Genomic DNA, 18,844 nt, shown 5'->3' on the forward strand with positions numbered 1-18,844 from the left:
AGGTCGGACCGAACTGACCAAGAATGGTCTTGGTCCGGAGCTGACCACACGTGGTCAGCCGGACCAAGCCTTCAGATCAGCCGGTCCGCGAGCGTCGGACTAAGCCTGGTCCGCCGGACCGGGATCCGGAAAATTTCCAAATATTCGTTTTTAGGGTTTTCTAATCTTATTTAAGTTTGGGATTTCGTCCAAACTTAAAGGGAGCCGACCTAAAACTCAGAGAAACATCCTAGAACCCTAGAGAACCTGTTCTTTTCGATTTCTATTGTCTCGGGATTGGATCTCGTCTCTTGAGTTACCCTTTTCTTCATTAATCCTAGCAGATTCGTTCCAAATCGTTTGGAATCCTTCCCGTCGGTGTGGATACGTGTAGAGGGACTGTAACTTCAGTCCTAGGTGATTTAGAACAGGCCCCGGATCGAAATAAACTTCAAGTCTCATCGAGAACGAGGTAAGTAACGATTCCCTCGGTGATATACACGATCTTTCGGGTTTTTGCGAGTTTGGTTGCGTGTGACGTTTGACTAGGTTTAGATCTTTCTTCCGCTGCATGAAACCTAGTAAACCAAACCCTAGATCGATATGATCGCATGCTCGAAACCCGTAGATAACCCAACAGATTCGATTTGAAACGGTGTTACTATATGAATGTCAAATAAACACTGAAACATAATATACATATAATTTGGTGGATAATTTAGATTTTAATTCGGTACTTGACATATACGAATCTTCGTTTATATGATTCCGTTCGAAAACGATTTATTCGGTTCTAGAAAGATAGACCAAATTAGAACCGAATGTTATCCGATTCGGTTCGGTTTCAACTCGATCGATTCGGAATTAAATTCTCGAAACGAAATATCCAACCCTAGTCATCAGTAATTCAAAGAGATTGTACAAAACCGGTCCTCTAAACCGGTCTTATCCCTTTGTAACCGGTCCTCTAAACCGGTCTCATCCCTTCTGTTTCTCTCTTTTCGGATCTTTGAATTAAAAGAGAAGGACGGTATTATTTCAATGTCCCTATGTCTCTTAAGTCCAACCATTTACTAATAAATTATGACACCATGAAAGCATAATAATCTTAAACTAAACAAAACAAACGTTGACCGACTTGTCCTCTAAGCCAAAAAGACAAAACCCACCAAGAAACCATTCTATAAACATGAACAGAAAAAGAAAATCAAGCAGACAAAAGCTTGAGAATGTCTGCAACCATGGCGGAAGTGAAGCTCTTGGGATTTTGGTCGAGCCCTTTCAGCAAGAGAGTGGAATGGGCTCTGAGACTGAAAGGGGTCGAGTTCGAGTACGTAGAAGAAGATCTACCCAACAAGAAGAGCGACATGCTTCTTCAGCTCAACCCTGTTCACAAGCAGGTCCCTGTTCTTGTCCACAACGGACGGGCCCTGTCCGAGTCGCTGGTCATCCTCGAGTACATCGACGAGACTTGGCCCGATCCCCCCTTGCTGCCGGCTGATCCGTACGACCGAGCCACGGCTCGGTTCTGGATCCAGTTTCTCGTCGATGAGGTAAGGATAAAAGTATTATCGCAATTACCGCAGTAATTATGGATATTCAGAATTTTTTCCTTGTATTAATATAGAATATAGTCGTGACAAAAGTTTTACTCTGCGTCTAAACTAACCGTTCGGTTAAGAGATCTTAAATTATTTCATTAAAAACTCCTAAATTAAACTCTCAATATATGTAGATATATAATTAGAATACTATATTTTATAATATGTTGTACTTGGTTAATTACGTTGAAAAATATTTTACTACATTAAGTTGGATTGATCCTAGATGGATGGTCCAATTTTGGATTTTTTTTAAATAAGATTTTGATATATGAAATTGAAATTATGTAACGTGAACCGTCAATTTGTATAGGCTATAATCAAAGTGATCAAATTCATTTTTGGGGTACTAATGGAGTTTATTAAAATGTCTACAATACAAAGTTAGATATTAAAATATATAAAAATGACATTAAATTCTGGGAGGAAATAATAGGATAAAAAACCATTGATTTATGCCAAAAAAAATAAACGCAATAAAACTACAAAACCGGTGTGTGCAGTCCCCGAAGCTCCGAGCGTGGATGACAGCCGCCGGCGAGCAGCAACCGTCTGCGGCGGCGGGGGCGCGGCGGATGCTGGCGACGATAGAGGAAAAGGCTCTCGGAGACAGAGAGTTCTTCGGCGGAGAGAGCATAAACATGGTCGACATCGTGTACGGATTCATCGCGTATTGGATCCCGGCGGCGGAGAAGCTTCAGGGACCGGAGACTCTGCTTGATCCGGCGGCTCTTCCGCGACTCACCGCCTGGAGTTCAAGATTCCGGCGATCTCCGGCGGTCGGAGAAAACTTGCCGGAGTTCGACGAGTTGGTTGCTTACTTGGGGAGCGTGAGGGAGAAGATTCTTCTTCGTCGTTGATCCGATTTTGTGAATTTGCGAATGCTCTGTTCTGTTGTCTGATGTAATTTAATTATTATTATTAGTTTTGTTTTGTTTGTTTTTTGTTACGTGGAGTCTACGATTGTTATGTCGTGTCTTTGTCCTTGTTTGTTTTCTACGTGTAAGAAAATAAAAAGATTGTGTTAGCCTTAAAGAAAAAATGAAAAATAGTCGAAAGTTTTAATTTTCGATTTCAGAATTTTGAGCGAATGGATAAGATTTCAATTTTTTTTTTATCATTACGGCTATTTTTGCCCATTTGTAAAAAAATGTGAACAATTAACAAAAATTGTTACCCAATAAAATGACCAAAAAAAAAACTGAATGACTTTTACATGAACAATGAACACATAAATAACAAACGGATAAAATCGAAAAAATTGTCAATAAAATCGAATTAAATTGATTTAAATGGATTTAAAATTAAAAATGAAAGTAAAAATAAACGAAATAGAAATGGTTAGCTATATAGAGTTAATTTAATTAAGAAAAAATTCTAAAAAAATAAATAAACTTCTCAATTTTTACAAAATAGAATCTAAAATTTATTTTTTATCAAATAAATCTTTAGTTTTATTTTTTAATTAAAAATAAACTCAAATTTTATAATCGTTGTCGTTTTTAAACCTATATATTGACATAAACTTTCGATATCATATTTGGTAAATCAATGTATTGACTACATTTGATATGTTATTATTTATATGTCATGATATTGGTATATCACGTCAATAATGAATTTAAAAATAATAAATATTATAAAATTTAAGTTTAATTATAATTCAAAAATCAAGTTTGAATTTTTATTAACAAAAAAAATTTAGGTTTTATGTTATATAAAAATTGACCGTGAAGATATATTTTTTTGAATTCTTTCTTTAATTAATACAAAATTACCCGAACATTTTGAATCACCCCCAACGTAGTAGTTTTTATATAAAAGGCAAATGTTGTAACGAGTAAGAGCCCGTTAATCATCTTGGATCTAAGAAGCTAATTTTGACTCGAATTTTCATCAAAATCAATAATTATTTTAGATGGCGTTTATTAATTACTAATTAGTATAAACTAAAATGGCAAAAAATGGGGGAAAAAACTTTGGAAAATAAATTTACCGTACGGAGGGAGAAGCATAACATATACGTTAGAACCATAAAAACAAAAATTATTATTAGCAGAAAATAAGAGAGATCTGGCGGAGAGGAAGACGGAAATATTATAATTTTAGTTCCGACGACCAAACATGTTTCTCTGTTCCTCTTCTTCGATCGGATCGGAACCTTAACTTTCTCTCGTGTTCCGAATTTTCCTTGCAGATTTTTTTTGCCAATCTGCTTTTTTATTCTTTTTTTTGAAGAATTCATTCGACCGTTGAATCCTCTTCGAGATCCTTGTCGTTCGTTTCAATTTTCAAATTGTCCAATTTTTTTTCATTCTCGATCATTGCGTGCGGATCTGGGCTCCTGGTTCTTGGTTTCAGTGTAATTTTTTGAGCGGCGAGTTTTCGATTCCGAAATCGGTGGTTTCGTTGATTGATTAGGGTTTTCTGATAGGAAAAAGGGACGAAATTGTTTCGTTATGTCTTATCGGATTCAATGATAATTCAAGGGTTCTGATTTCAAGCGTCTAGGGTTTTGTTTTTCCGTGAAATTCTGTAAAATTCAATGGCATCAGCTCAGGTTTTGCCGAGTTCACGGAAGCAGGAGCTCGCTGAAGCTGGAAGGCGTAAGGTAAATTGTTTTCCCCGAATGGGATTCTCCAATTTTCTTTGAATAACATAATTGAACCTTGTAATTCGATAAAATGCTTCAGATTTTGTTTGTGGTCTGGGTTTATGTCTTTGCGCAGTTGTTTTGATAAGTCTGGTGCCATTATTGATCAAGTCGGAATTGGTGTTCCGGTATATTTGCAATTAGAATTGATATTTTGATATACTTCTCATAATCTAACAATGAGATTGTACGGTGAGGTCTGGCTTATGTGTCTAAGCCGTAACCAAGGTTTGCTTTTTTTTTTTGTTCTTTTTTGGCTCAGCATCTGGTTTGTCGGAGAATGTAATTTTCTTTTGAATCTTTTGGTGGCCTTAGAAAGTAGATGTGTTCTACAGGGGAGAGGATGTGAATATCCTTTGGCGTGTGCTTATGGAGTATGGACAGTATATTGTATGCGTCAGAATCAGATGATTGTTACCTGATTGATTACCTTCTAAAAACCTCTATTGTGCTTTTACTTTTATGGGTTCAGCTGGAGCAGTTCCGAAAGCAAAAAGCAGCCGAACGAGCCAAAAAGGCTTCATCGAATAGCCGTGCCCAGCCTGTTGATAGCAAAATTGGACAGCAACGTGCCTCAGAATCCGATGGAGCTGTTACATCCATGTCTGATGTACCTGTTGGGCTGTCTGCTGAGAATCATCAAGTTTCCTCAAATGATATCCATAGCAAATCCTCATCTTCTAGAGATGGGGACGGTTTATCATCTTCAAGTTTAGCAACAAGTGATGAAAGGAAAGAATATAACCAGAAAGATGATGCATCCCCACCCGTGGGCGCTGTTGATTTTTCTGGTAGCATAAAGATGAAAAGTCCGTTATATGACTTAACAGAGCCCAGAAAACCTGAAGGTATACCGTATAATATGGACAAGCAGGGAATTCGGAGTAATGATGGTGGTTTTAGTCTAAGAGAAAGCGATGGTGTTAACAAACCCATTCCTCCTTTTCCTGGGAACACTAGACTCCCAAGCATTTCGACCCAAACAGAGAGTTTCAGTTATGGCGGTGGATTAACCTCATCCAATGAAGGTATGGCATTGTCACATGAGATACAATGCATACTGTTCCCTACTTTTCTTTTCCTTCAGGGGGAGGGGGGACAGAACAACTGAGCTACTTTTACTTTCTTTTTCTTTTTTGCTAGGTTCCCTACAACCTACGACCAAGATGACAGGGTCTATTTTTGAGGTTGCGAAAAACCGACAGGGAAATTCTGAACTCGAAGGTAGCATGGAGCAAAAGTCAAGTCTATCTTCCAGTTATTTGTTTAGTCTTCAGGACACATCCTCTCAGCCTTTCGAGTCTTCAGATTTCAGTTTGAATATCAGAAGCTCTTCTCCTGTTTACACGGCTAAAAATGAAAACAATGCCAGGAGATCTCGCCCATCTTTCCTTGATTCACTCAATATCTCAAGATCTTCAGAGCATCAACATGCTGAGGCTGAGGCAGGTTTGACCACATCGGGTGGGTCCCAGCTAACCGGAGGTGATGGCCTTGGATTGGCTTATTTCCAGAATCTGACGGGCAAGAAAGATACCAATGGACCATTCTCGGCAATGGGAGCACCGACTTTCACTAATCGTTTTGAAAGTTCGCAGAGTTCTTTGTTTCCTGCAGCCAATGGAACCTTCCCAAGTTTCAGTGATTTCCCTGTGGCAAAACAAAATGAAGATTTTGCTGCTCTTGAACAGGTACTTTGCTTCCCCATGCAGCATTTTGTTCATCCATTGGTCTATATGTCACGTAATAGATGAGAGGTTATGTTGGGTTAGTTGCGAAAACTGAGAACAAGAAAACATGGTATGGTCTTTAAAAAGAATCATCCGGGAAAGACGAGAAAACATGGTGTTGGTCTTCCCTTTAGGACAACATAATTGGGAAGTTATGTCATATAAGGAAAAATAGCTTGTAAAATTATTATGGGATTTGTTGCACAGTTGCACTGGCAGTTTTATATTCTTCATAGTTTTTCATATTTCTTTTATCTAAACTTAGGATGCTAGCTTTCACTGTTCTTGTATCTACACTATATTCATTAACTATGTATATGTGCTGAGAAATCGTTTCATTTTTTCATCCGTAGCATATTGAGGACTTAACACAAGAAAAATTTTCATTGCAAAGGGCTCTTGAGGCCTCACGTGCCCTGGCAGAATCCCTAGCTTCGGAAAATTCATCCTTGACTGACACTTATAACCAACAGGTACATGCATGCTATCAGGCATCCCATGTGGATTTGTAATATTATGCTCAGCTGTGTTCATATGTTAAGAAAACAGCTATGAATTATTATCTCTGTTGTGTTTGTCATAAATTGTATTTTCATAGTGCTAGTCTGCTTCATTATTCTCCAAGGAATTGCTATTCCTTATGCTTTAGATATATATACGAGATGCAAAGATTTTATATTTCATGATGTGGATGCAAGGGCATTTAATCTCTCTTCTAAAGTGTCATTTTCTTGATTAAAATTCTTAAAACAATTCTAGAACAAAGAGATTGTTGCTGCTTGCATGTGTGATGAAGATGACTGTTAGGTAGCTGGGCTTAAGTTCTCTAAGATGTCTATTTGATTGACAATATAACACCTTTATCTGCCATTGCCAATGCATGATGTATCCTGCATTATTTGTTAAGAAATGGTGTCCATTGACTCACGTAATAGTTTAAAATCTCCTCAAGTACTCTTCTGATTGTTATTTTTGTGATGCTTTTCGATTCATCCAGAGAAGTATAGTCAACCAACTAAAAGATGAGATGGAGAAGCTACAGCAGCAGATCCAGGCAAACATGGTTCGTATCAACATCCTAGAGTCTTCAAGTTCCATGTGCAAATTCCTCTTAGCGATTAATTTTTTCCTTGAGTGTATATTGCTCCATTCATATGATGCCGAGTGGCGTGATGATTTCATCCAAGTTGCAGAAGTTTATGTTGAGCTGGGAGTCCTATGGTGGATGAATCTCTTGTCTGCATGATTTTTGCCCTGCCCTGAATCATTTTGGAAGTGGTTGATATTACTTTACAAAGCCAAATATATTTGATTTAGTACGGTTTCTTTACAGGTGGAACTTGAGTCAATGAGAATGGAGTATACAAATGCGCAACTAGAGTGCAATGCTGCTGATGAACGTGCCAAAATATTGGCTGCTGAAGTCGTTAGTTTGGAAGATAAGGTATAAGGCTTTTATGAACTATTCTAATATCAATTATTACATATGTAAAACTAGTAAAACTCTTTATACTTTTTGGATTAGTTATCTGGCTGGCCATCTTTCTTTCTCTACCTTTCATATGCTATTATTTATTGCCTTCGATGTTTATTTTTTTTTATTGGGACATGAATTAGGCGCTAAGACTCAGATCTAATGAGTTAAAGTTGGAGAGAGAATTGGAGAATGCGCAAGCAGAAATGTCGTCTTACAAGTATGGTTCGGACTCTCCTGTTATTTAATTTGTTTGTCTTCACCTTTATGAGATGTTTATTCCAAACTGAACACCAGCATACTAGATAAAGGGACCTAAAGATTTTGGATACATATTTCCTGATCCACTTTTTTAATGTACATTTGATGTATACAGGAAAAAAATATCTAGTCTAGAGAAAGATCGTCAAGACTTGCAATCTTCAATTAATGCCCTTCAGGAAGGTTGGCATGTTAATACTATTCTGCAGCTAGTTATGTTATTTTACAATTTCTATTTTTCATGCTTAACTTTTGGTCTTCTTTTACTTTTTTTCCAGAGAAGAAGTTATTGCAGACCATGCTGCGTAAAGCTTCCCCCAGTGGAAAATCAGTTGATCTTGGCAAAGCCCCTACGAGTAGAAAAGAGGCATCAACTTCTACAGAAGATTTAGGTAATGGAGCTCGATATAGTAACATGTTCAAGAAGAAATTCAAACCATTCATCCATGTCGATGGTCAAGCTTATAATCCTTCCAAAACTTCTAAAATTGAACAACATCTATGAATTCAATTTACGAATGGAAAAGAAAAAACTTCATCTACCGAATGATACTTAATACTTATCATGCCTATGTAAACTTTGGTCCATAAGCTGAGGTCTTCTCCTGGATCTGTATACTTGTGTTGTTATTCTACGCTTTTAATTTTCCCTTTTTTGTTTGCTCGGTGCAGCAATGTCGGACAATGTGCTGGAGAATTTCAACCAGGAAACACATGCTACGACTCAATCTGGAAGTGATTCGTCATTTACTACTATGGCCCCTGATAGAGATCAATTAGCTCTTGAGGGGTCTTCTTTAAGCATCCCACCTGATCATATGAGAATGGTTCAGAACATTAACACACTGATTACCGAGGTAGTGTGACAGAAAGAGGTTATTTTCAATGAAATTTTTTGTTGCCTGTGAGATTACATTTTTGGACCAATACTTTGCATATGCAACCTGTTAAGGTGGTAAATGTTTGTGTTTGTGGCGATAGTTGGCTGTGGAGAAAGACGAACTGATGCAAGCATTGTCAGCTGAGTCTTCTCAAACTGCTCGGCTGAAGGTATGTGAACATGAACCGTATCTCTCAAAATGGATGTGTTTCAATAAGCTGAATATTTGTCTTATTTTATTTCTGTAAGAGCTTTTATTTCACAGATTATGTATCCAATTCTTAAAATCCGAACTTATTTTTCATGAGATTATGTCTATCCCTTATGACTTCAAGGTCTTACCGTGCCATTTCACTCTTAATATCTACACACGACCTATGTTCTTGACTGTGTGTAAACAGCATTTGTAGCTTTGTTATGTTTTAATAACACTGTTTTCCTAATCCATTCTCTCATTTCTGTTTCTCATGTTCTTTTTTCGGTGTTTGCTAAATTGTAGGAATTGAACAAAGAGTTATCCAGAAAACTCGAAATCCAGACTCAGAGACTAGAGCTTCTAACCGCGCAGAATATGGCTATCAGCAACATTACATCTACAAAGCAACCAGATTCTCATCTTGCTCATGAGATCACACCGATCGCAGATGAGGGTGACGAGGTACTCTTTCTTACACTATAGTTAAAAATGATATCCAAAATCGCAACCGAGAAGATCATCAAACAGTGTCTAGGGGTAGGGTATTTCGGTTTTCGACTGGGGTGTGGTTTCGGTTTTCGGTTTTATATTAGATTTGATTCAGTCTTGGTTCAAGCTCAGTTTTCATTGATAAAAATGTTCATTTTCCAAAGAAAGCTTTTATTTTTCGCTTATTTTTCTAGTTGGATTCGATTCAGGTTTGGTTTCTCGGTTTTAGAAATAGGGTTTTTATATTGGATCGTGTTATGTAAAACCGAACCAGTTAGGGTTTTCGTTAATAATGTCTCTCTTTTTAATCTTTTTATTCTATATGGAATTGTTAGGTAGTGGAACGAGTTCTAGGATGGATCATGAAGCTTTTCCCGGGAGGGCCGTCGAGAAGAAGGACGAGCAAGCTTATCTGATGATGCGTATGTTACATCTCTCTTTCGTTTCGCCATTCTGTAATATCCGAAATGAGCCATATAGAGCGTTCAAATGGGGGCAAGTTGGTTATGCTTTCTCGCACTTGTATTTCTTGAGCAGTCATGTTTTTGTTTTACAAATGGATATGTCGATCTAGTCGTTTCAGCAATATTTGGTCTGATCGTATTGGAAAGTTTACCGATGTGTTCTCTCCCACTAAATGAGATGAACAGATCTATGCCGTGAAGCTCAAAAGATACTTTCTTGCTTGAGTATTGACTGGTGTCTGCCACTGACTGAATATCCATGGTTTTCTCGTAAATGTTTGAAGCAGTGCTTTGTTTTGTTCGGAAACTGTGAACCTTAGAAGTCCTACCATATTTTCGTCAATATTAAATGTCAGTCTCACTAACCCGGTTAATGTAAATAATTTGTGCTTGATCTATATGTTATTGACAGGACAAAAGAGCCAAAATGGAATGAGGACTTCATTTTTAATATCAAGCTGTCTCCTGCCAAAAATCTTCAGGTCAAATATTCTTGCAATTAATGTTGTCCATTCAAGATTGAAATAACAAGCATTTTTTTATCAGCGGAAACTTGCATATATGAACAATGTAACTATTTCTGTCACTCTGTCTGATATCTTCTTACATGGCCCTGCATGGAGCGTCGTTCCGTTTCTTGCGTCACAAGATTCCATTGTTTGGGAGGTGGGGGTTCGTTCGATCGGTTCTTGGATTCGAAAATTTTTTTCTTGGTCTGGTTGGCTTTGAGGAACATAAGGGTGGGCCGTGGGGGGGAGGGGGCTCTGCAAAATGCAAATCCCTGTGGACGTTTTGGTTCCACATCTTTAAGAAGAGAGATGATGATGATCAAGGAAGAAGAACAATGTTTTGAAGCAAATATAATATAGTTTTTTTTTTTAAAAGATTGGGATAATTTTGAGTGTTCAGTTTTTGTTTTTTTTTTATTTGGTACGTACTGTTACATTATATGTATTGAATTGAACAATCCTCAGCATTTCATGTCAATAGTATACTGAAACAATTGTTTTTGTACGGACGGTTTGCATCATATGTATATGCTTCTAGTTTGTTTCTTCCACGTGCTTTTTTGTTTGGGGGAGAGATTGGGAAAATATTGCGACAGCTTTCTACTTCTTCCATGGATTCCACCATATGTTTTTGAGCAATCTGATGCTTCATACAGCAGAAAAAAATATGCTGGATGATTTTTATTGCATTTTTCCGAGTTTTTTCCAGTGATTAAGAGATGATAAAGTCATGTCAAAAGTCTTGATTTCAATAGTAGTAACTAAAAACTGATTCTAGATCGAGATGATTAAGTGGATCGAAGTTCGATTCTAGTGGTGGAGACGAGAAAAGGGATGCGATTAAATCAATTGTGCCCGAGTAAATAATGACTCTAGGTAGATTAAATGTGGATTAAGTCGGTGGAAGGTTTTAATTATTGGTAAAGATAAATAAATTTGTATTATTGATAGAGATAAATAAATTTTGAAAATGCATAAAACATTTGCTTATTTCACTGTCAGAAAAAGAAGTCACCAATTTGTATACAGTACCATGGAATGAACTGAAGAGTAATCTCCAGAAATTTCGTGAATTCTGCTTCTTCCTCTTGCGGCCATGGCTTCTCTGCAATTTCACTTCTGCGTCCACTTCCTCTGTCCAAGACAACGTCTTCGCTGCTCCAAAATCCTTTCTCCTCCTCGCCGGCGGCAACCGTCGTTTCCATTTCCCGGGAAAATCAAGCTTCTCGCTTTCCCGGAAAGTTTCGGACCCAGAAACGAAGCTTGTTCCTTTCCCTGCTTCGCCGGCACCGATGCTCAGGATTTGGTTGTCGGAGGCGAAGAGGAAGGAGCTGTTAAAGAGGAACGACCTCCTTTCGATATCAATCTCGCCGTAATCCTCGCCGGTTTCGCTTTCGAGGCCTACACTACTCCTCCAGTAAATTTTCCTACTTCTCTTTCGATTCTCCTTGGGGAATTTTCTTGGGCAATTCGATATGCTGTTTCTGTTTGGTTCTCAGGAAAATATAGGGAAGCGAGAGGTTGATGCTGCTGGTTGTAAAACTGTGTACCTCTCTGAGTATGTCACATTTGTCTCATGATACGAATCATTCAATTCCGAATTTTTTTATTTTATTTTATCGTTGCCAAGTTTCGGTCTTGGACATTATGAGAAAGCTGCATACTTGTTCAGGTCATTTGTGAGGGAGATATACGATGGGCAATTGTTCATAAAGCTGAAAAAAGGATTCAACTTTCCTGCCTTGGATCCATGGGTGGGTTTTAAAGATCATTGAAACCTCGCCTTAACTATTTATTCTTTATGTTTTTATTGCATTGAGCAAGCTATTTCTGTTGTTCTCCTCTTCAGGGAACTAGCGATCCTTATGTTGTTATGGATTTGGGTGGTCAAGTTGCCAAGAGCAAAATCAAATGGGGGCAAGTTGGTTATGCTTTCTCGCACTTGTATTTCTTGAGCAGTCATGTTTTTGTTTTACAAATGGATATGTCGATCTAGTCGTTTCAGCAATATTTGGTCTGATCGTATTGGAAAGTTTACCGATGTGTTCTCTCCCACTAAATGAGATGAACAGATCTATGCCGTGAAGCTCAAAAGATACTTTCTTGCTTGAGTATTGACTGGTGTCTGCCACTGACTGAATATCCATGGTTTTCTCGTAAATGTTTGAAGCAGTGCTTTGTTTTGTTCGGAAACTGTGAACCTTAGAAGTCCTACCATATTTTCGTCAATATTAAATGTCAGTCTCACTAACCCGGTTAATGTAAATAATTTGTGCTTGATCTATATGTTATTGACAGGACAAAAGAGCCAAAATGGAATGAGGACTTCATTTTTAATATCAAGCTGTCTCCTGCCAAAAATCTTCAGGTCAAATATTCTTGCAATTAATGTTGTCCATTCAAGATTGAAATAACAAGCATTTTTTTATCAGCGGAAACTTGCATATATGAACAATGTAACTATTTCTGTCACTCTGTCTGATATCTTCTTACATGGCCCTGCATGTCTTCCTGGAAAATTATCACTGAACTTCAGGTTGCAGCATGGGATGCGAATCTTGTTACTCCACATAAACGGATGGGTAATGCTGACGTTATTCTGGAATCTGTATCTGATGGTAAGAATTATTCTCTTCATTTCACTTTGAGTTGAATAAAAGGAAAGTTATGCTACTTGGTGTAATTCTAAGATAATAATTGGTGAAAGAAAAATAGGCCCCATTTGGTAAATTAATGTCAAAATTCAGTGATTTGGACTATGTGCTGTAAGTCTTACTTGCAAATTCTATCTCAAGCCTTTAACTTTTGTTTTCTTGCTTTCCAAGGGAGCTTGCATGAGGTGCTCATCGAATTGGAAGGAATTGGAGGTGGTGGGAAAATAGAGCTAGAGGTCAGTTTTTTTATAGAGTTCTTTATTCTCGTTCTGAAATATTGTGTAAAACCCTGGTAAATAGATTATCCTAGATTCTTCTGTTGAGTGAAAGAATCATCTTAATTTCCATTGAAACAACATGCTCCTACATTCAAAAAAGCAGGTGAAATCATGCAGGCCTAACATATTTGAAGCACAGTTGTGAAATCGTATGGCCATGATTTGGGTTCTGTATTATCCTAGACAAGAGGATATAGGACCTGTGATAACTGATTTATTCAGAGATCAGTTATATAGCAGTCCTAAATTTGTGGAGTTGACTTGTTTACATATGTTAAACCCATAGATTAGTAATTCGAGTTGAAGCATCTTATATTCATCAGGTTTAAAATTCCAGATTAGGTACAAGGGATTTAAGGAAATTGAAGAAGAAAAGAAGTGGTGGAAGATCCCTTTCATTTCAGAATTCCTCCGAAGAAATGAATTTGAGTCTGTTCTGAGAAAGTTTGCTGACTCTGACGCTGTCCCAGCTCGGCAATTTGTAGAGTATGCTTTCGGGCAGTTAAAGTCATTGAATGATGGCCCTCTTAAGAATGCTAAACTTTTAAGCAATAATAAAGATGGCTCAAAAGGTGAAGACAATTCTGATGATTATTCTCCAGTAATGGATGTGCAATCTGGTAGTAATAGTTCAGATGATACACCGGATCAGGAGGGCAGTTCTGATATAAGCAGTTCAGGGAAGTTTAGTGAGGACAAAGATAGCGATGTCAATGGTGATGGCCACACCAAGAAATTGGAGGATGACAAAGATGGATCAGAAAAACATTTCTGGAGCAATTTTGCTAATGTGGTCAATCAAAATATAGCCCAGAAACTTGGTCTTCCGTCACCTGAAAAATTTAAATGGGATGGAGCGGAAATTCTGGAAAATATTGGTCTGCAGTCACGGAAAATTGCAGAAGCAAGTTATATTGAATCAGGGCTTGCAGCTCCAAATATTCAGGAAGTTGATGATAAAAGTGAAGGTGGCCAACAATCGATTAGTACCACTAAACCTTCCCTTCCTGACATAAAGAAGGCAACACAAGAGTTACTGCAGCAAACCGATAACGTCTTAGGCGCATTAATGGTTTTAAAAGCTGCAGTGCCACAATTGAGCAACAGTAGACTTGGTTCAGGAAAAAAAGATGTCTTTGGTTCCTCTAAGAGCGAAAAACTATCTGGGCTAGTGAATGGTGATGCATTAGATGAGAAGAAAGCTGAGGAAATGAAAGCACTCTTTAAAAGTGCAGAAAGTGCCATGGAGGCATGGGCAATGCTTGCCACTGCACTGGGGCATCCAAGCTTTATAAAATCAGAATTTGAGAAAATATGTTTCCTAGACAATGACATCACTGACACACAGGTGAAATTTCTATCTTCTACCAACTGGCTCGAGTTATTAGCAATTGCATGATTTCAGGGACAAAAGATTTAATCCCTGGAAATACGATGTGCATGTAGAATAGATTTATATTTTTAACCAACTAATGGCGAGCTGCAGGTGGCAATTTGGCGTGATTCAATGAGGAAAAGATTGGTTATTGCTTTCAGAGGAACTGAACAAGTAGGTGGTATCTGTATGTTTTTATGTTCTGTAGTTGATACTTGACTTTTGATAATGGTTAATATTTTCATATTTGTCAGACAAAATGGAAAGATTTGCAGACTGATCTGATGCTAGTTCCTGCTGGGTAAGTCTCTCTGTATTTAATTCACTATCTACATTTATCAGTATCTCTGGATTTACAAACCAAGATGATTGGGATTCCAGTGAAGAAAATGTCTCAGTATCTTTCTGAAATGTTCTCTGACTGGCACAATGGTCAGTTTTCAGACGGGTATGAAGCAAAGCGAGATACATTTTGTGATCACTGTATAATCATCCTCACGATGTAAAGGATTTAAGTTGATTAGGTAGCTCTGCATGAAAACATCATCATATAAATGTGTGAGCCAGTTGTTGCTATAGGAGTTCTGTTCTCTGAATACAAAGTCTTGATAAAAATTGCAGTCTGAATCCTGAAAGAATTGGTGGAGACTTCAAGCAAGAAGTGCAGGTACATATATAAAAGCTGATGTTATAGCTTTTTGTCGAATGATTAGGTGTAACCTCTAGGCAGTTATTCTGAGTTGTTCCTGTGGAATTTGCAGGTTCATAGTGGATTTCTGAGTGCGTATGATTCAGTAAGGATAAGGATCATTTCTCTGCTGAAACTGGCAATTGGCTACATGTAGGTGCTTCTTTGTGTTTCATTTTGGTTTCTACTGCGTTGTGAATTTTTCCATACCTCTTTTTGGTGGCTTCACCTCATGTGCTGGGAAGAAAATACCTGTTAGATACTGGAAAAGGCTGCAATCTTCTTCTTGGAGCATCCCCTTTCTATAGATAAAGCCACCATATAGATAAAACTCTCATGTGCACAAAATATTGGATGACTTTTAACCTTTTGAAGTGTGTTGAAATTTGGACTTTTGCTGTTTATTTTGTGTTTGCCCTCTCCCTCTCCTGACAGAGACAATGTTGCTGAGCCTCCATATAAGTGGCATGTTTATGTGACTGGCCATAGCTTGGGTGGCGCACTGGCTACACTATTGGCTCTTGAGCTTGCATCAAGTCAATTAGCTAAGTGAGTAGTTTGAGCACGTCTGACCCTGTCCCCAATCTGCAATCGATAGACTCCATTGACGAAACATGATTTTCCATTGCAGGCAAGGAACTATCACTGTTACAATGTATAACTTTGGATCACCTAGAGTGGGCAACAAAAGATTTGCCGATGTATATAATCAGGTAATACTTGCTTCTTCCTTACTGAACAATAAATTGATCCACAAGTTGGACTTTTTCAACAGCATCATTATGGTATCTCGCTGATTACTAAATTTTGCATTGAGAGACATCTGCAGAAAGTGAAGGACAGCTGGAGAGTTGTAAACCATAGAGACATAATTCCCACCGTCCCTCGCTTGATGGGTTACTGCCATGTGGCACAACCTGTTTATCTAGGTGCTGGAGGTTTAAGAGACACCTTGGTAAGTTTTTCTATTGCAAATTCTCTGTGTGTTGAATACATAGTGCATTAGTTTCTCTACCTGTGAGTACTGTTGATTGAGTCAATGTTGCAGGAGAGCATGGAGCTTCAGAAAGATGGTTACCATGGTGATGTGATTGGGGAAGCCACACCAGATATCCTTGTTAGTGAATTTGTAAGTCTCTTATCACATGATTTTTCGTCTCGTATTCTGTTCACTTTCATTTGGTCTGTAACATTTTTGGGTTTATTTATTTATCTGCGCTTGCAATTTTCATTTTTTTTATATTCACTGGCTTACATTTTGGTTGCTTTGGTTCATACATACTCATGCTCGCAGATATATTCACATATGAAATTATGAACTCCAAGCTCAGTTCCTCGTGTTTTATGGCGTGATGATATTCCTTTTCATTTTTTAGTTTTTCATCGGATTCAGAAACTCTGACAAAGATTGCTTGTGAGATATATATATACATGTATATATGTATATTACAGCTTTTTCTATACTTTGGTAGATGTAAACATTATTGCTGGAAATCACTTATGAGAAAAATGTTAGAGGATCAAGAATCTAAGTGATACGCTGAAGCTTACCCCCAACGGATTTTATCTTTCAGATGAAAGGTGAGAAGGAGCTCATTGAGAAGATACTGCAAACGGAAATAAGCATATTCAACGCTATACGTGATGGGAGTGCCCTTATGCAACACATGGAGGACTTCTACTACATTACATTGCTAGAGGTACGTTATGTTGTCTGCCAAAGTAATTGCTCACGAAGTAGTTAGAAAATCCTGCAGGACCCCCATCCCTTTTGCACGTTCTGTGACCTCGAAACAAACATGATTCTTATGGCTTGTACAATAGAAACACTTTGACAACGATGGCCCCTTTCAGACGGGGCCTGTTTTATCCTGTACAAGTTATTCCGATCTCTGATCATGATTGAAATTTGTTGCTACTTTTCAGAGTGTGAAATCATATTACCAAACTGTTGAAATGCTTGAAGGCGGTGTAAAGACCACAGTTGAATCAACACGCCAGGTCTGAGGTTCATCTGATCATTTGGAGTCTGGCTGTTACGGCATCCGTACTGTATATGGGTTCTCTCTCACTGGTCTAGGAAAATAGTTGTACAGCTCAGGAGGAAAAAAAAATACATTTTTCTGTTTATTAGTTGTCCGGACAACAGCAAGAGGACGATATGATCTGCGTATGAATCCTTTCGACAGAAACATATATACAGATTTCAGGAGGATGAAAAAGGGTTTGGGTATATAAAACTTCACTGTGGAAGTTCTCAAATAGTTTTAAAGTGTATGGATGTTGGTGACATCTCTTACTCTTTTACTTGCTATCTTTACAGTTCAAGAAATGCTCCTAAGATTAATTTATAATGGAATTTGGACATTCTGTCTCTTGTGCATGTAAATGCTCAAAGAAACCATGCAGGAAAACATAGGTTGTGGATCAGAAGGATCATGAGCATCTCCATGTATGCATGAGCTTTTTAACAGTGCAGCTACAGTGGAAGTGGAAGTAAGTAATCCCAATCCCAGAGTTCCTCCTAACTCTGAGCTTTTCTCTTTGTTTTAGGACTGTTGCAACTTTGATGCATTTCCTTGTTGCCCTTTTGCTATTATACAGTCAGTTTGAGGAAGAAACGGGTTACTTTCATGGAGTTTTGGTTGATACTTAGCATATTTCACATGTGAAGATATATTCCCTGAGATGGGGAAAGGAATTGTATTACATTGTACTTAGCTTTCCTACTTGTACTGCACTTCCTTGAAGAGGTTATTGAGATGAATATCAGTTATTTACACGTGTTTTTGAATATCCGCAGGTTTCTAGTAGAACGAGATGAAGACGTCTTCTTGTTCTTCTTCTTCCCGGTGCTGTCATTGCTGATGATTCGCAAGCTCTGTCTCAGTATGTCAATCTCTCTTTCTTTGCCATACTGTTGCTTCTCCATTAAAGCTATTCTCTCTTTGAGCCTCTCAATGGTTTCTTCCCTTACCTTCAGTTGCTGTCTGAGTTCTTGTATTGTCTTTTCACCTTCCTCCTCGGGTCTCTGGTGCAACCCTTGTCCTACAAACCCATTAACTTCCCAGTTCAAAAATCCATAACTTTATGCATCAAGATTAAGATGAAAGAAAAGAAAGAACTCAGAGAATTACCATAAGTTCTCTGAATGAGATCATCAAGCTCGTTCTTGATAGCCAGATAGAGCTTCTTCCACCTCTCCACGGCCTCGTCCTTGACAGCTCTCTCCACGCACATCTGCCCGACCACCCACTCCCACTCTCTCTGCTCCGCCTTAACTTGTTCCTTCTCCTCCACTTTCTTCCTCAGCGTCTTCACCTCCTCCTTCAGCCTCTTCCTCTCTCTCCTCCACTCTGTCTCTGCCTCCTCCATCGCCATGGCCATAACCTCTCTCTCACCTTTCTCTCCTCTCTTGGTTCTCATTCTTCTTTCACTTGATGTCCCCTCGGTCCATCTCCCACTGCTCCCATCTTGCTTGCTTGTGTATCCTCCCATGGAAGATTACGGATTTGTCCAACAGCTTCTGAAAATAGTGTTGTTTCAGAATCTCATCCGAAAAAAGAATGTCTGAAAAGAGAGCAATCTCTGTGGGTTTTTGATTGACAGGAGG

At 38.2% G+C, this 18,844-nt stretch overlaps 4 protein-coding genes across 6 annotated transcripts; 3 read left to right on the plus strand and 1 right to left on the minus strand.

The window, feature by feature from the left end:
* Positions 1-1,168: 1,168 nt before the first annotated feature.
* On the plus strand, positions 1,169-2,652 carry LOC104804566 (probable glutathione S-transferase). Its single transcript, XM_010528874.1, has 2 exons — positions 1,169-1,532; positions 2,084-2,652. Exons 1-2 carry the CDS (start codon positions 1,209-1,211, stop codon positions 2,438-2,440), a joined length of 681 nt encoding a protein of 226 aa, XP_010527176.1. The 5' UTR covers positions 1,169-1,208; the 3' UTR covers positions 2,441-2,652.
* A 984-nt stretch (positions 2,653-3,636) lies between these two features.
* LOC104804570 (golgin subfamily A member 2-like) lies at positions 3,637-10,741 on the plus strand. The gene is made up of 14 exons (XM_010528878.2): positions 3,637-4,191; positions 4,706-5,261; positions 5,377-5,924; positions 6,317-6,436; positions 6,961-7,026; positions 7,297-7,407; positions 7,581-7,657; positions 7,814-7,881; positions 7,977-8,090; positions 8,371-8,555; positions 8,680-8,748; positions 9,078-9,236; positions 9,599-9,742; positions 10,348-10,741. Exons 1-13 carry the CDS (start codon positions 4,126-4,128, stop codon positions 9,677-9,679), a joined length of 2,220 nt encoding a protein of 739 aa, XP_010527180.1. The 5' UTR covers positions 3,637-4,125; the 3' UTR covers positions 9,680-9,742; positions 10,348-10,741.
* Positions 10,742-11,243: 502 nt separating this feature from the next.
* Positions 11,244-18,123, plus strand: LOC104804568. Of its 3 annotated transcripts, XR_770358.1 has the most exons (20): positions 11,244-11,653; positions 11,736-11,794; positions 11,909-11,990; positions 12,086-12,153; positions 12,535-12,604; positions 12,773-12,854; positions 13,062-13,126; positions 13,506-14,516; positions 14,655-14,717; positions 14,798-14,844; positions 15,165-15,210; positions 15,305-15,384; positions 15,667-15,780; positions 15,863-15,944; positions 16,061-16,186; positions 16,280-16,360; positions 16,806-16,931; positions 17,158-17,505; positions 17,630-17,727; positions 18,035-18,123. XR_770358.1 is itself a non-coding variant. In XM_010528876.1 (18 exons), the coding sequence occupies exons 1-18, from the start codon at positions 11,333-11,335 to the stop codon at positions 17,236-17,238; spliced, it is 2,604 nt and encodes an 867-aa protein (XP_010527178.1). In that variant the 5' UTR covers positions 11,244-11,332; the 3' UTR covers positions 17,239-17,598. The 3 variants fall into 3 exon arrangements, 2 of the variants coding, with proteins under 2 accessions (XP_010527178.1, XP_010527179.1); XM_010528876.1 differs by lacking the exons at positions 17,630-17,727; positions 18,035-18,123 and having other exon boundaries at positions 17,158-17,598; XM_010528877.1 differs by lacking the exons at positions 11,244-11,653; positions 11,736-11,794; positions 17,630-17,727; positions 18,035-18,123 and having other exon boundaries at positions 12,086-12,157; positions 17,158-17,598.
* Positions 17,890-18,844, minus strand: LOC104804567. Its single transcript, XM_010528875.1, has 2 exons — positions 18,369-18,844; positions 17,890-18,279 (listed from the first exon to the last, which is right to left on the minus strand). Exons 1-2 carry the CDS (start codon positions 18,727-18,729, stop codon positions 18,005-18,007), a joined length of 636 nt encoding a protein of 211 aa, XP_010527177.1. The 5' UTR covers positions 18,730-18,844; the 3' UTR covers positions 17,890-18,004.

The sequence above is a fragment of the Tarenaya hassleriana genome, unplaced genomic scaffold (assembly GCF_000463585.1).
Source record: "Tarenaya hassleriana unplaced genomic scaffold, ASM46358v1 Cleome90, whole genome shotgun sequence".
Lineage (NCBI taxonomy): Eukaryota > Viridiplantae > Streptophyta > Magnoliopsida > Brassicales > Cleomaceae > Tarenaya > Tarenaya hassleriana.

Bases quoted from the DNA above. Each gene is read 5' to 3' on its own strand.
- LOC104804566 (XM_010528874.1), top strand. From the start codon at position 1,209: ATGTCTGCAACCATGGCGGAAGTGAAGCTCTTGGGATTTTGGTCGAGC. The intron at 1,533-2,083 runs GTAAGGATAAAA...CGGTGTGTGCAG, and splicing joins TCCAGTTTCTCGTCGATGAG to TCCCCGAAGCTCCGAGCGTG.
- LOC104804570 (XM_010528878.2), top strand. From the start codon at position 4,126: ATGGCATCAGCTCAGGTTTTGCCGAGTTCACGGAAGCAGGAGCTCGCT. The intron at 5,262-5,376 runs GTATGGCATTGT...CTTTTTTGCTAG, and splicing joins ATTAACCTCATCCAATGAAG to GTTCCCTACAACCTACGACC. The intron at 5,925-6,316 runs GTACTTTGCTTC...TTTCATCCGTAG, and splicing joins ATTTTGCTGCTCTTGAACAG to CATATTGAGGACTTAACACA.
- LOC104804568 (XM_010528876.1), top strand. From the start codon at position 11,333: ATGGCTTCTCTGCAATTTCACTTCTGCGTCCACTTCCTCTGTCCAAGA. The intron at 11,795-11,908 runs GTATGTCACATT...ATACTTGTTCAG, and splicing joins AAAACTGTGTACCTCTCTGA to GTCATTTGTGAGGGAGATAT. The intron at 15,945-16,060 runs GTAATACTTGCT...AGACATCTGCAG, and splicing joins TTGCCGATGTATATAATCAG to AAAGTGAAGGACAGCTGGAG.
- LOC104804567 (XM_010528875.1), bottom strand. From the start codon at position 18,729: ATGGGAGGATACACAAGCAAGCAAGATGGGAGCAGTGGGAGATGGACC. The intron at 18,280-18,368 runs GTAATTCTCTGA...ATGGGTTTGTAG, and splicing joins TCTCATTCAGAGAACTTATG to GACAAGGGTTGCACCAGAGA.